Raw genomic sequence first — 16,225 nt, 5'->3', positions numbered from 1 at the left:
TTGTCATAAATACCCGGTAAAAATTTTAGGCGGGAATTTATCCGTGGTTATATATATGTATAGCAAACAATGTGGTGGATTATGAAGAAGAGTTAAACTTCTTTGATTGAATATTGATAACCCAAAAATCTAAACTTACATATTTAATAGAGGTCTGGGGCAGCACCGCTAAAACGAATATCATGCCATTACAGCGTGCACAAAATAAAGCTATTAAAGTGTTATTCCAATATCCCAAGCTAACACCTACTTCTCTACTATACAAAACCACTAAAATACTTAACCTTGAGTAAATTTATACTGTAAACATATGCATGTTAATAAATAAATTAAAAAAAATATCTGGACACATCCGCATGCAGACAGCTTTTACCAAACGCGAGTATACACACAAGAAATACACACAAACTGAAACTCATTACACCAAGAACAGGGTACGGTAAAAGAAACATTTTATATGATGGTGTCATGAGGTACAATAAACTACCAAATGAAATAAAAATATGTGAAAACCTTTCTATATACAAAAGTAAATTAAAAAATATATACTTGAAACATAATGTGTATAAATAAACATAAAACATAAATGAATAAATATAAAAAATAAAAAAAATAAAAAAAATATATACCTCAAATATAATGGATAAATAAACATAAAACATAAATGAATAAATATAACAAATAAACAAATATATATATATATATATATATATATATATATATATATACAAAAAAATTACTCATAAACTTTCACGTTAATTTATCAACTACCTTCAATCAAACGAAAAGACAAACTAAACCATGCTCACAATATGATTCATAATACTCGTAGTAAACAAATAAATAAACATGATTCTTTATCGCTACCTTTCCCCTTTTTTGAGTCATTACCTATTAGAACAAATGCGGTCGAACTGTTTGTTACATATTTAATAAAGTATCTATATGTACAATACTCATAAGTGAACTATAATGTTCTTGAGAAATAAAGTTCTTTAAACCTAAAATCAGTCGAAGGATTACCTAATTAATAAATTATCTTTACAATGTCGTGTTAATATTAACATGAATCAAAATTTCATGTCCGTACAGTTTTTCTCCTTTGTGTAAGTATAAGTATATCTTTCAACTGCGTAGATTTATTATGCGTAGATATATTAGCAATATTGTTATAGTACTATGTGATAACCTTTCTGTTATAAGAATCGTATCACTGCTATTCTATATTATCATACTACGAAACATTTTATAATTTTTTGCAGACGTCTATGACTTACACGTATATGACAATAAAATTTAAGTACATAACAAAAATGTCTTTTGACCTTTCATTCTTACTACAAAGTCTGCGTATACTGTTACGTTTATATTTAAGGATCTGTTTCTGGGACTCTTAACCTAATGTTTTATGAACTATTAGGTACTTTATATCTATATAGGTATCAAAGGCAGAATAACAAATAATGTATTCTATGTAATAATAGCGTATACGATGGCTATCAATATCCTTTTTTATTAAATATTTTGTATATAGAATAAAATATTTCACTGGGAGAAGGGAGATATGAGGTCTCCAATAAAATTGCTTTATGTACAACATTGTTTTAGTTTTGTGAAATTGTTAATGTACAAAAATATTCTTATTGCATTCAAATTGAAGCTTATACAATAAGTCTCATATCATAGCAACTCATAGCAACTGCAGTCTTTATTTTTATTTATTCATGGCTTTATTATTATTTACAAAAGTATCAAGTCAATCTATAAGTCCTTGAAATTTTATCATTCCTTCTTCCGATCAAACAATTTTTGTTGCTGTTTTAGTTAACATAATTAATATTTTGTGTTGTTGAATATACTGTAAGCCAATGATAAATATTAATTGTAATAAATAAAAACATAATCTTGAATACCGCCAACAACTTCATTTGCGTACATTTCATAATATTAAGATGCAATAGGGTAATAAATTTAATAGAACGATAAAATTATCTTTCTCAGTATCCAATTCGTTGATAACTCGGTCACATATAAATTATATATAATCTGCAAATTACATGTCCTGTAGTTATAACAGAGCGGTGATTATATCTATAATTATTATGAGAGGGCTAATATCATAAACTTAATACAATCATTGAGTAGAATAGATTCTAAGCCATTAAATGACAACTAAACGACTTTGAACTAAATTAATTGTCATACCTGAAAGTTACTTGCTTTATCTATACTTATATCTTAGGAAGTTTCTATATTTATTGCTCAATAATAGGAATTGAACAATCGAACAATAAACAAATAAGAATAAAAATTGTTAGTTACTGAAAGTTACTGTTTTAGAGTAGCACATAGTTAACACTTTTATAAACAACAAATAGAGCCTAGAGCTACTAGAGCTAAAAGTTTCTCAAATGTATTTACTATATTGCTGTAGCTTAAAATGAGATTTAGATTTGTTCTTTATTAGTAAGACATATTTAATATACAAACATACGAAGTTTCAATATAAAGCATTAAAGAAATAACTTTCTAAAATATTAAAATGAATCGCTGAAATGCGCTATCTTCCGAATTACTGTACCAAGTTGAATATTTTTTTGGGTTGTGTTGTTGTCATGAAAATATTCTTATTAGATTCACGACAGCAAAAATATGGCAGTAAAGTTTTTCGGGTAAGCTAGTGATATGTGTATACGTATACTGAAAAATGTCAATATGCGTAAAGTTTTGTTGTATGCGTAAAGTTTATCCTAAACGCCTCATTATATTATAAAAGCAATTGAACAAAATTAATTATTTGCAGAAGACTTGACGATACAAAGAAAATTACTTGGTAGTTTAGCTGCGAAATGGTTTTCTGCCTTATCTATCAAAAAGTTTATATTGACGATGTGTTGGCACAACGGTCACAGCACTGGTTTGGGGCTGTTGCGCTGGCGGTTGCGGATTGGATCCCCATGCATGACAAACATTTGTATTGGCTATATAGATAGATGTTTGCCGTGTTCTAGGTATTTATGCTGCTGTGTGGTTACGGCATCAAAGAATATAGCCACCTCCTTCCTTCCCGTGGGTGTCGCAAGAGGCGACTAAGGGATAACACAGTTCCACTACTACCTTGGAACTTAAAAAGCCGATCGATGGAGGGATAACCATCCAACTCATCTATTGTTTTCTAATGTTTACGCGAATTTTACTCATTTAATAAAACACTTTTTTCGGATTTTATCGCGAGGTTTACGGGAGGTCCTCCCGTGACCATGGTTGCTGTAAAGTATCCGAAACGTCGGGAATCAAAAGTTAACAATAAACCGCGATAAAATCCGAAAAAAGTGTTTCATCCAACTCATCATTATCATTCCAGCCTATTGCAGTCCACTGCTGGATATAGGCCTCCACAAGTTCGCGCCAAAAATGCGTGAACTCATGTGTGTTGCCCATGGTCACTACGCTGGACAGGCGGGTTGGTGACCGCAGGGCTGGCTTTTTTGCACCTACGACGCTGCTGCCCGTCTTTGGCCTGTTGTTTCAAAGCCAGCGGTTAGATGGTTATCCCGCCATCGGTCAGCTTCTTAAGTTCCAAGGTGGTAGTGGAACTTTGTTATCCCTTAGTCGCCTCTTACGACACCCACGGGAAGAAAGGGGGTGGCTATATTCTTTTTTTGTATCGTAGCCACACAGCACAACCATCCAACTGCTGGCTTTGAAATACACAGGCTGAAGACGGGCAGCAGCGTCTTCGTTGCGACAAAGCCAGCCCTGCGGTCACCAATCCGCCTGCCCAGCGTGGTGACTATGGGCAAAACACATGAGTTCACGCCTTTTTTGGCGTGAACTTGTGGAGGCCTATGTCCAGTAGTGGACTGCGTAAGGCTGCTGTGATGATGATGAGGTGTTTGTGCAGTACTTGAGGGTCTCGTCATAGTGCCTCAAACGTTAATCCGTCGGTCCTGGTTGTTATTATTATGCAAGCCTGATAGCGATCGTTACTCATAGTAGGGAATATATCTGCCAACCCGCATTGGAGCAGCGTGATGGAATATGCTCTGGTCCTTCTCCTACATGGGGAATGAGGCCTATGCCCAGCAGTGGGATATTACAGGCAGAAGCTTATATATGTTCTATAAGTCCACATAAAAGCTATGTATTGTCTTTTGTCCCGCCTGAGTCTGGGTGTAATATTTGTCTTTATTTATATATTTATATATGTATTATTTCTATGTGTATTTATAAAAAAATATAGTTATAACAGTCGGCTGTTACCTGTAACACAAGCATTAAGTTGCTAACTATAGGAACAGACGACCGTGTGTATATGTTATAAGATATTTATTTATTATTATTTATTACCTTTGTTTTTGTTTTTGTCAACTAAAGAGTTAGGATACTGGTTACACACAATGCAGTCAAAAAACCTTGCACTTTTAGACATTGAAAGTTTTAGAAATGCTGTCGGTCTCCGGTTGGGAGCTCCACTGCGCTTTGAACACAAATGTCCATGCGGAAAGGATTGTAATATGATTATATGAAGGAGAAGAGTAATATGATTCTTTCGGACTACACGGCTTATCCAGCAACAAGAGTTCAGGTAGGTTTTCCCCCCACGGTTCCCTAAATGATACCACAAAAAATAATTTTTAACAAAAAAAAACCGACTTCAAAAAGGAAACTAAAAAGTGAAAAATAAATTTACTTAGTACAAAGTAATTCGTGTTTTGATTTAGTTAATCAGAAATGATTAAATAAATAGTTTATAATTTTGAAGTCGGTGCCAAGTAAAACAATAACTACTTGTAGGCTACCTGGCATTTATTATTCGTTTATATATATTATATTTATTTGTATTACACATATATTAACTTTTATTATTTGATTTACAAAATATTATTTTTATATATATTTAATAAACAGGCATATCCGCACGATACCCGTAGTATACGGCGTATTTGACATTAGTTATTTCACTAGCAATTTTTAAATTCAAATTAATTTGTCATTTCTTAAAGAACGCTCTAGAAAGAGTACAGAGCGCATGATCGAGAATTTTGACAAGGGCTAGCGAGAAAAACGTAATTTTGATTTTGTAAAAAATAAAATTGTGGATATCGGATATCTATATTGTTCGAGTGCTAATCTGTAAATAAATATATTGTTTAACTCCTAAACTGGTGACCCCGCTTTTGAACGATGGATAAAGAATATCAAGATGCACGTAGTGATACCACGCCGACAGAAAAATCTATCGATAGTGATACTGAAATTTTTAAAGTCAGCGCTAGACTCCCCCCGTTCTGCCCGGAGGAACCTGAACTTTGGTTTGCGCTAGTAGAAGGGCAGTTCACAATATCTGGTATAACAAGAGATGCTACAAAATTTTATTATGTAGTGGGCCAGCTTGACAACGAAATTTCCAGAGAGGTAAAGGATATTATTATTAGTCCACCACCTACTAACAAATTTTTAAAGCTGAAGACCGAGATGATTAAGCGGCTAGCGTCATCTAAGGAAAAGAAAATTAAGCAGCTTTTGATGCACGAGGAACTTGGAGACCGTAAGCCCTCTCAATTTTTGCGCCATTTAAAGAGCCTTGCTGGTGCTAATGTTCCTGATGACTTCCTACGGACCATTTGGGTTAGTCGTCTCCCGCACGGAATCCAGACAGTGCTCGCAGGCCAACCATCTTCAACCTGCATCGACGATTTGGCAGATTTAGCTGATCGTGTCCACGAGTTGGCTACTCCGTCACCCGTGGTGGCGTCTGCCAGCCAACCCCAAGCCAGTTCCAGCTCAGCCGTTGAAGCACTAACTAAAGAAGTCGCCGAACTTCGGAGACAGTTCCAGCAACTAGCATCAGAAAGAAGAAGTAGATCCAATACCAGATCCGCAAGATCATCTCAGCGCAGATCGGCATCCAGGTCTAAACGATCGCAGTCAAACTTCAGGAAGTACCCACTTTGCTGGTACCACTGGAAGTTTGGAGTGAAAGCCAGCAAATGCATAAAACCATGCGACTTCAAGGAGGGAAACGCCAGGGGCGGTCAATAATGGCGACTGCTGACTGCCCATCCTCTGCTACTGGTCGCCTATTTCTCACAGATCGAGCTTCGAAGGTGCAGTTTTTGATCGACACAGGAAGCGATCTAAGTGTCTACACTCGGTCCCTTCTTCGATATCGTCGTGCCAAAACGAACTACAATCTGTGTGCTGCAAATGGTTCTATTATAGCTACATATGGTTTTGTACATTTTAATCTAGACTTTGGCTTGCGAAGATTGTTTAATTGGCGATTTGTTGTAGCCGATGTAACTAAACCTATAATAGGCGTAGACTTTTTGAACTTTTATGGTCTAATTGTTGATTGTCGTAACAAACGTTTGTTAGATAGTATAACTTCACTTTCATCCACAGCCAAAGTCGTTAGTTGTAGTAATATAGCCTCTGTCAAAATCTTGACCGGTGAGACTCGGTATCACAAAATTCTTGAGGAATTTCCCGAAATCACCCGTCCAAGTGGTACATATCGCAACATTAAACATAATACTGTACACCATATTCGCACCACTCCAGGCCCTCCAGTATCTTGTACTCCACGTAGATTAGCACCCGATAAACTAAAAATTGCTCAACAGGAGTTCGAGGCTATGCTTGCTAATGGGACGGCTCGACCTTCACAGAGTCCTTGGGCATCTCCTCTTCACCTAGCGCCTAAAAAGGACAACAGTTGGCGTCCCTGTGGTGACTACCGTATGCTAAATGCCCGAACTGTACCTGACAGGTATCCGATTAAACACATCCATGACTTTGCACACAATCTCGTGGGCTGCAAAATTTTCAGCACCATCGACTTACTGAAGGCATACAATCAGATACCTGTCGATCCAGCAGACATTCCGAAGACCGCGATTACTACTCCATTCGGTCTATACGAATTCCCTTTCATGACCTTCGGACTCCGGAATGCGGGTCAGACCTTCCAGAGGTTTCTAGACGAAGTCACTAGAGGTCTAGACTTTGTTTTTGTTTATCTGGATGACATTTTAGTCTTTTCCAAGGATGAAGAGCAGCACGAACACCATCTCCGCCAAGTTTTCACCAAGCTCAGAGAATATGGCTTGCTAGTGAATACGGCAAAATGCGTTTTCGGTGTGCCCGAGGTAAAATTTTTAGGTTACTCAATCTCCGAGAACGGCTCCAAACCACTGGAATCCAAGGTACAGGTGATTAAAGAGTTCCCAACTCCAACTACAGTGCGTCAGCTCAGGGCATTTTTGGGCATGCTCAATTTTTACAGGAGATTTCTTCCTAAAGCAGCGGCAGTCCAGGCTCCACTACATGCGTTGCTGACGGGTTCTGTCAAAGGGTCACAACCTATTAATCTTAATGGGGAGGCCCTTGAAGCCTTCATAGCATGTAAGAACAGCCTCGCAGAGGCAGCTTTATTAGCACACCCCGATTGTACTGCTAAACTTGCCTTAGTGACAGATGCCTCCGATAAGGCAATCGGTGCAGCCCTGCAACAGTACAAAAACGGGGCATGGCAACCACTAGCTTTCTTCTCGCGGAAGCTGAGCCCATCACAGGTGAAATATTCACCATACGACAGGGAATTGCTCGCCATATATGAAGGCATAAAATATTTCAGATTTATGCTCGAGGCCCGGCATTTCATTATCTATACTGACCATAAGCCGATCAGTTTTGCATTCCATGAAAGGAAGAAAAACTGTTCACCTAGACAGTATAGACACCTCGATTTCATTGCTCAATTCACATCCGATATCCGACACATATCTGGCAAGAGTAACGTAGTTGCCGATACCTTGTCGAGAATCGAAGAATTAGGTAAACCGGTTAGTATCGAGAACATAGCCCAAGCCCAATCGTGTGACTCAGAGCTCCAAACTCTTCTAACAGCAGGTTCATCTCTGCGTTTAGAGAAGCTGACGGTACCTGGAAGTCGAGTTCCGCTGTATTGCGACGTCAGTACATCGACTTCTAGGCCCTATGTACCCAAGATTTTTCGCAAGCAAGTCTTTGAGAGCCTTCACTCGCTGAGTCATCCTGGTGCTAGTGCGACTATAAAACTCGTTGCAGAACGATTCGTTTGGCCTGGGATACGCAAAGACTGCCGAGAATGGGCTCGCGCGTGTCTAGCATGTCAGAAAGCCAAGGTCAATCGACACGTCACTGCACCTCTCGGTATGTACACCTTGCCTAAAGTTCGTTTCACCCAAATCCACATTGACATTATTGGCCCTTTAACACTTTCGCAAGGCTATCGGTATTGTCTAACGGCGGTAGACCGATTTACTCGGTGGCCGGAAGCAGTGCCGATCGCGGATATTACTGCGGAAACAGTGGCCCAAGCACTCCTGTCAACGTGGATCGCTCGATTCGGTTGTCCATCTACAATTATAACCGACCGTGGTCGTCAATTTGAGTCGGCGTTATTTCAGTGCCTCTCAAAGACCGCTGGTTTCGAGCATAAGCGCACGACTGCGTATCATCCAGCGTGCAATGGCATGGTGGAAAGATTCCACCGTCAACTCAAAGCTGCCATCGTTTGTCATGCTAATGACAGGTGGACGGAATCTCTGCCATGGGTTCTCCTAGGCATTCGTAGTGCCTTCAAAGAGGATCTTCAATGCTCATCTGCCGAGCTTGTTTACGGGGAGCCGTTAAGATTACCAGGCGAATTCTTTCAGCCTACTGACGGCGGTACAACGGATCTCTCTGACTTCTCCGCTCGTCTTAAACAGATCGCATTACGATTAAAACCTTCGCCCGCTTCTCGTCACGGTAGCCCAAAAGTCTTTGTTTATAAGGAACTAGCAACCACCGATCACATTTTCCTCCGCGAAGACGCATCGCGTGGTTCTCTTCATCCTGCATATTCAGGCCCCCATAAGGTTTTGTCAAGGGATGACAAAGTTTTTAAAATACTTTTAAAGGGTAAAGAGGTCACGGTATCAATAGACCGCATTAAGCCGGCCTTTATACTGTCTGACCCTACAAATTCTGAACCAGAACCTTTACCAGATGTTCAGAAAGAGCATACAACTCGTTCTGGACGTCGAGTTCATTCTCCAGATTTTTATCGCCCTTGAAGGTCTCTGGAGGGGGGTGGTGTAGGCTACCTGGCATTTATTATTCGTTTATATATATTATATTTATTTGTATTACACATATATTAACTTTTATTATTTGATTTACAAAATATTATTTTTATATATATTTAATAAACAAGCATATCCGCACGATACCCGTAGTATACGGCGTATTTGACATTAGTTATTTCACTAGCAATTTTTAAATTCAAATTAATTTGTCATTTCTTAAAGAACGCTCTAGAAAGAGTACAGAGCGCATGATAGAGAATTTTGACAAGGGCTAGCGAGAAAAACGTAATTTTGATTTTGTAAAAAATAAAATTGTGGATATCGGATATCTATATTGTTCGAGTGCTAATCTGTAAATAAATATATTGTTTAACTTCTAAATACTCTAGTATCTACTCGTAAGTTGTATTCAGTTTTCTTTCATAATTTGTTTCATTGACTATTAGGTTGAATACTGTTATTATTCTGTTATTGTTTTGACATATCTAATAATATTTTTTGTACTTGTTTGTTGTGTGTGTGTTGTTTGCATTTGTTATTGTAGCCAGGTTATTGTAGTATTTTCTTGGCACCAACTTCAAAATTATAAAATATTTATTTAATCATTTCTGATTAACTAAATCAAAACACGAATTACTTTGTACTAAGTAAATTTATTTTTCACTTTTTAGTTTCCTTTTTGAAGTCGGTTTTTTTTTTTGTTAAAAATTATTTTATTTTACAATTTTTAGTGATGGATAGACCTAACAAGGATGCTTTTTCTCTTATGTCGGGGGTTCGGAAACATACACAATACACAAGCACAAACACCCAGATTATGACAAACATCTATATGGCCAATACAAATGTCTGTCGTGCGCGGGAACTGAACCCACTAACGCCAGCGCAACAGCCGGTGCTGTGACCGCTGCGCTAACGCGTCGACATACTATGAGTAAAGTTCGCTATCAGGTGTACGTAATAACAACCGGGACTGACAGCCTAGCGTGTTCTCCGAGGCTAAGTTGGGAGAACCACAAGGATTAACAACTAGACCGAAAATAAATATTTGTGTAAACATAAATATCCACTCCGAGCGGGAATAGAACCCGCGACCGTCGGTGTTTAGGCGCCGCCGACACGGCACATGCACCATTATATCAAAGCGGTCGTCAAGCAGCAAAAGGTAACTGCTGTAAATTGTTGAGAAATTCCCTCGAGTGTTTATGGGCTCCATCATCAAACCTGGTCCTGCGACACAGATGATCACACAGCAGGTAATTGCTATAAATCGTTGAAAAGTTCCCTCGACTATCTTTCGTCTCCATCATCAGACTTTAATGGCACTTGTAACTCATATAGGTGCAAAGTTCTCATCAATAGAAACGAATTAAGTTCAAACAGCAGGTAATTGCTATAAGTCGTTGAAGAGTACCCTCGACTATCTTTCGTCTCCATCATCAGACTGAAATGCCACTTATAACTCATATATATGCAAAGTTCTCATCAATAAAAACGAATTAAGTTCAAACAGCAGGTAATTGCTATAAATCGTTTAAGAGTTCCCTCGTCTATCTTTCGTCTCCATCATCAGACTTAAATGGCACTTGTAACTCATATAGGTGCAAAGTTCTCATCAATAGAAACAAATTAAGTTCAAACAGCAGGTAATTGCTATAAGTCGTTGAAGAGTACCCTCGACTATCTTTCGTCTCCATCATCAGACTGAAGTGGTACTTATAACTCATATGTATGCAAAGTTCTCATCAATAGAAACGAATTAAGTTCAAACAGCAGGTAATTGCTATAAATCGTTAAAGAGTTCCCTCGACTAACTTTTGTCTCCATCATCAGACTGTAATGGCACTTATAACTCATACAGGTGCAAAGTTCTCATCAATAACAACGAATTAAGTTCAAAAAGCAGGTAATTGCTATAAATTGTTGAAGAGTTCCCTCGACTATCTTTCTTCTCCATCATCAGATCGTCTCCAGACCTTTATTAAATAGTAGTGCTTTATAGTACTTAATGAAAACGTGATTAAATTTACTAGTCACCCTTACGATTTTTGAAAGTTTCCCTCGATTTCTCTGGGATCCCATCATCAGATCCTGGTTTCCTTATCATGGTACCAAACTATGAATATCTCCTTTCCAACAAAAAAAGAATTATCAAAATCGGTTCATAAACGAAGAAGTTATCTCCGAACATACATAAAAAATATATATATATATATATATATACGGTCGAATTGAGTAACCTCCTCCTTTTTTTGAAGTCGGTTAAAAAGAGCTCTTGCCACCATTAACGTTCCGGCTCTTATCGAGCCTACTGGAATTAGTTGCGATGATGACAAGAGACCTCATGGATTGATGTTGGTTCCCTGGGAAAGAGGACGGACGCTTTTGTGGGATGCAATCCGCGTTGAAACAGTTTGTGGGTTCGAAACCCGCTCGGGATGTATATTTGTATTTGTATAAATATGTAATCCTTTTCGGTTTGTAAAATTGTTTATTTTCGTGTTTACATTGTATTTCTATAGGTTCGTGATATCATCTATTAGTGTTGTTTGTACCTGTAAAAAAAGAAAAACAGGAGTTATTTACCTTCATATAACTTTAAAGTAAGATAAACTTTATTTTTTAAGTTTCTTATCTCGAGACTTGTTTATTGTTATTGCTTTACTTCTATGTGTAATTAACTGCAATACGTGATAAAATACAACAGTACCAACGTCTGTAAAGCATATAATTATTTCAATCTGAATCATCGGTACCTACTCAATTTCAACACATAGGACGCACATCGATTACAGGAAATATGAAGAATAATAAAACACGAGGTAGGTACCTAATTGCTACTAATTACACTGTATCGTCTTCAGTCTGTTGTATTTGAATCGGGTTATTTCTGTATATAAAAAACAATGTATTAAATCTTAAGACTGAGTTTTTTCGCGCGTACATCTGTGTTAACATGAGATAATAAGTATGTTGGTTTACATAGGTGGTATACTAGCTGACTCAACAGACGTTACCTTGTCTTGCGAATTGTACAACGCGGGAAGTTTTATAATGATGACACTTTCTTACAATTTTTACATTTTTGAATAACTTTAATAATATGCCGTTTCATGAAGCCTTCAAAAAAATATAAAGAACTTATAAAAAAGTAATCGATCTGATCCAGCTTTTTCTAATGTTTTCGAATCGATTTTAAGTCAATTTCATAGTATTATTATGCGTCAACCTGCACTTAGTGTTAGTCTTACAAAATTGTATTGTCTGTATGTACACTTACGAACTAGCGTGAGCTGCAGCAGTCGCTGTGATTGTTGCTGAGCCTATCCGTAGTATCCTCCATTGCCACTATAGCCAGAGCTGCCACCGCCATAGCCACCACCGCCGCCGCCGCCACCACCTCCATTATAACCGCCTCCGCCTCCGCCGCCACCACCGCCGCCGCCTCCGCCGCCGCTGCCCCAACCAGCTCCTCCGCCGTATCCACCGCCACCTCCGCCGCCACCTCCTGATCCGCCACTATTGCCATAGTTGCTCTGGTAGCCATGGCCATGGCCATAGTCATATCTGCGACCTGAAACGAAAGAGGTACAGCTCATATTTATTATTAATATAATTATTTCCATGCTCATGTTTATTCTTAACATAATCATTTCCATGCTTATGTTTATTATTAATATAATCATTTACGACTGCAATACTACTACGCGGTTGCAATGTGTTCATGTAAGATCATTAGATACTTAGTATTATTAGATACGTTTTATATAATTTGATGTGCAGAATTATTTATATACAATGTTGGTAAATACAGATACAGAAGAGAAAAAAAAATTACAGCAATTTCTAATATTTAGCAATAAAGCAAACAATATCCCAAGCAAATTACTTGATTTCGATTGATCGATTATATTATAACAGATTCAGTTACGAAGATTTCATTTTATTTAATTACATCGTATCACAGATCAATCAATTCAAGATGAGTGTTGCGTAGGCCTCTATGTGTGCGTATATAAAAGCAAATAACAATGAAACTGTTGATGTGTGACAGTGATAGAGGAGTTGTCGTTGTAGTAACACGAAGCTTTTCTTGTTGTAATGTCTATAAAAATAAGCCTGTCGCGCGAACATGATGATTTTTTATTTGTCGAATTTGATATTATTTCAACTTGCATAAAACTCACATGACTTGCCTTTTGATACACACATGTAATTACTATAGCTCTACAATTTTTACGCACAAAAAAAAAATCCTGTGACAAAATAGTTAGAATAATGGACTATTAGAAAATAAAAAATCATAAATTCTATTCATAGATTTTACAATTAATATAAAAATATGTTTTTATTTTACGCATCGTAACCAGTATTATAATGGTAGTGTAAAAGGTATGGTTGAAAAAAAAAGCAATACTTGAAAAAATTATATATATTATATTACCTACAGCTCATAAATATGATCTTTTAATTTAAAAAATTAGTCTTTTTTAGAAGAGAATACTTTAGAGTTATTTTTTGCATCTTGCATATATAAAAGCGTAAAAAAAGTTTAATTATTATCATCTCGCAAAAACCAGAATACAAAATATCAAGCTTAGCGAATCGGCTTTAATTGGCCTTTTGATATAATACGAAAATTTAATCTTACGTAAAAAAATATAAAACGTATATTGGAATAATAAGAAATATTTGGGTTTTTCACATTTAAGTTGTTTCACTATAAAAATATAATCGATTTTTTTTAAGTAATTGATTTATTTTGATTATTAAAGTTTATAAGATTAGATATTTAAATAATCTTTTACCTACACATATGATCAAGCTAATCTCTGTTTTCAAAATGCGTGTAATTACCATACCTTAAACTATGTTACTAGTTATTAATTAGTTTACTTTAGTTTTCGTCAACCCAAAAATAATTCTAATGTCGACAACAAATTATGACAGGTTAAGCTGCTCTATAAGCTTAAAAAAAGAATTAACTATGTATGTCACTTCAGCCTATTGCAATCCACTGACACTGGACATAGGTTTTCACAAGTTAGCGCCAAAAATGGCGTGAACTCATGTGTTTTGCCCATAGTCACCACGCTGGGCAGGCGGGTTGGTGACCACAGGGCTCCCTTTGTCGCACCGAAGACGCTGCTGCCCGTCTTCGGCCTGTGTATTTCAAAGCCAGCAAATACTCGTCATATTCTCGAATATTATTTGCTGCCTTAAATTTTGCTTGGCTGAACTTTTGCAGTACCATATTAATTTCATCGTCATAAGCTATAAACGTCGTCCTACAATTATAAAGAGAAAAGTAACAATCTGTCAAATATGATAATATTTATCACCAATAACTTTTATACTTAGATAAGGTCCAATCCAATTTTTTTTTGTCAGATCACATACAAGTCTCAAATTTTATTGAAATCAATATTTATATTACGTTGTGGCACTATTGAAAGCCACTTTAACGAGAAGAAGAAGAAGTTATTATATTACGTTAAAATTGTGGTAAAAATATAATAACAATGTATTGTGGTTTTCTTAAAATATTAAAATTAAATGTTACTATTATTTGAGACAAATTAGACTTAAATAAATCCTTTTGACCAAAGAACAAAATGATTCTTTTTTTATATATATTATAATCCGCTCGCTTCAATTTTATGGAAATAAATTTCTATATTTGCTAATTTGATTGAGGTGCTCTCTATGTAACATTCTTTTATAACCTAAAGTAAAAACCAGTCAAATAAAATTTTGAAAAAACTGTTAGTTTTTTAGATTTATACGTTTGTAGAATAACGAAAAAAAAACTGAACTTTTCTTTAACGACTTTTACAACGATGGTTTTTGTCAGTTCTTAATAACCGCCGCCATGGTGATAGTCACCACTGCCGCCGTTGCCACCACCATAACCTCCTTCATAACCTCCCCCATATCCTCCACCAAAACTGATAACGTGGCTAAACTTACTTTTGTATTTCAAATGGCGCTTTTGTCTGTTTAAGTGAGCTGGTTTTTCTTGATCTTCCAGTTTCTGTAAAAACATCATTGTCATTAAATATTGAATTTCTTGACACCTTTTGTTGCACAGAGGTCCTTCTATAATAACTTTAGCTTTTGGGAAACGTAGTTTCTTCAAATGAGTAAGGGTTTATTGGGTATGCAGTAAATGAAATAAAAGCGCTAAAGCGACTTGCGATGAACATTTGCACAAGAAAATTAAAAAAATAGTATAATAAATATGGTCTTTGACAAACAGGTAATAAACCTTATGGTAAAATAATTTTCTATGTTATTAGAGTAAATTATAAAACAATTTCCTGAGCTTATTTCCCACTCAGAAACGTACAAAATTAGCTCTTTCTAACAAGAAAGAATATAAGATACTAAATTAGTTCTAATTAGTTTCTTTTACTGCAATGTGTGTTTTATTTAATTTTATAGTGTAGATAACTGTTACACTGTTAGTTTAATGTGTTTATAATAACTGTAATTATATATTTTTTAATTCAATAATAATTTTTAAGTTTCAACATTACCTGAACATAAACAGGTTGAGGATTTATATTCAAAGCTTTGGGCCGAGGCTGGGGATTTTGCTGAGCAAGAAGCACTAGAATGGGAAACTGCCGAGCGCGGTCAGTGACGTGAGTCTTTGATTCTCTAGGAGGAGCTAAAACTGGAGCGACGAGAACCACTCGCTCCCCCCCTCCCAGGATGTTATCGTTTACCGAGGCGAAGGCGACCGCCGCCAGCGCCAGCACGCTCACTACACTATGAAGGCCCATTGTGATTACTGGCGCAGGACTCAAGCTGCCGACCTATATATATGGCAGTTTTTCTATCAGACGCGATCGCCCGTCATGGATCATGTTACCGTTGGACCACCGCACGCCACGTGACCACCGCAGGACCTATTTTATGTTGACGTTATCAAAGAAATACCTAATAATAAGATTCAATTGATATTTGTGATGTTGTCGTTCATCATAAAACATAATGCGAATAAACTATTTAGCGAAAGTACCTGTATACTTATTTGCGTATTTTAAACACATAATTGTGTACATATATCAGGTTATTCTTCAAACCGGATGTTGTATAAT

At 36.6% G+C, this 16,225-nt stretch overlaps 2 protein-coding genes across 2 annotated transcripts; one reads left to right on the top strand and one right to left on the bottom strand.

Annotated features, from left to right (window-relative positions):
- The first annotated feature begins 5,187 nt into the window (after window positions 1–5,187).
- LOC123657254 lies at window positions 5,188–6,045 on the top strand. The gene has a single exon (XM_045592862.1). It carries the CDS (start codon window positions 5,188–5,190, stop codon window positions 6,043–6,045), a length of 858 nt encoding a protein of 285 aa, XP_045448818.1.
- A 5,545-nt stretch (window positions 6,046–11,590) lies between these two features.
- LOC123655839 (glycine-rich protein 5-like) lies at window positions 11,591–15,928 on the bottom strand. Its single transcript, XM_045591594.1, has 4 exons — window positions 15,659–15,928; window positions 15,090–15,153; window positions 12,400–12,693; window positions 11,591–11,674 (listed from the first exon to the last, which is right to left on the bottom strand). Exons 1-3 carry the CDS (start codon window positions 15,905–15,907, stop codon window positions 12,443–12,445), a joined length of 564 nt encoding a protein of 187 aa, XP_045447550.1. The 5' UTR covers window positions 15,908–15,928; the 3' UTR covers window positions 11,591–11,674; window positions 12,400–12,442.
- Between the last annotated feature and the right edge of the window lie 297 nt (window positions 15,929–16,225).

Source organism: Melitaea cinxia, chromosome 1 (assembly GCF_905220565.1).
Source record: "Melitaea cinxia chromosome 1, ilMelCinx1.1, whole genome shotgun sequence".
Classification (NCBI taxonomy): Eukaryota; Metazoa; Arthropoda; class Insecta; order Lepidoptera; family Nymphalidae; genus Melitaea; species Melitaea cinxia.
This window is presented reverse-complemented; position numbering and strand designations above follow the sequence as displayed.

Bases quoted from the DNA above. Each gene is read 5' to 3' on its own strand.
- LOC123657254 (XM_045592862.1), top strand. From the start codon at position 5,188: ATGGATAAAGAATATCAAGATGCACGTAGTGATACCACGCCGACAGAA.
- LOC123655839 (XM_045591594.1), bottom strand. From the start codon at position 15,907: ATGGGCCTTCATAGTGTAGTGAGCGTGCTGGCGCTGGCGGCGGTCGCC. The intron at 15,154-15,658 runs GTAATGTTGAAA...ATGTTTTTACAG, and splicing joins CTCAACCTGTTTATGTTCAG to AAACTGGAAGATCAAGAAAA. The intron at 12,694-15,089 runs GTAAGTTTAGCC...CTTTCGTTTCAG, and splicing joins GCGCCATTTGAAATACAAAA to GTCGCAGATATGACTATGGC.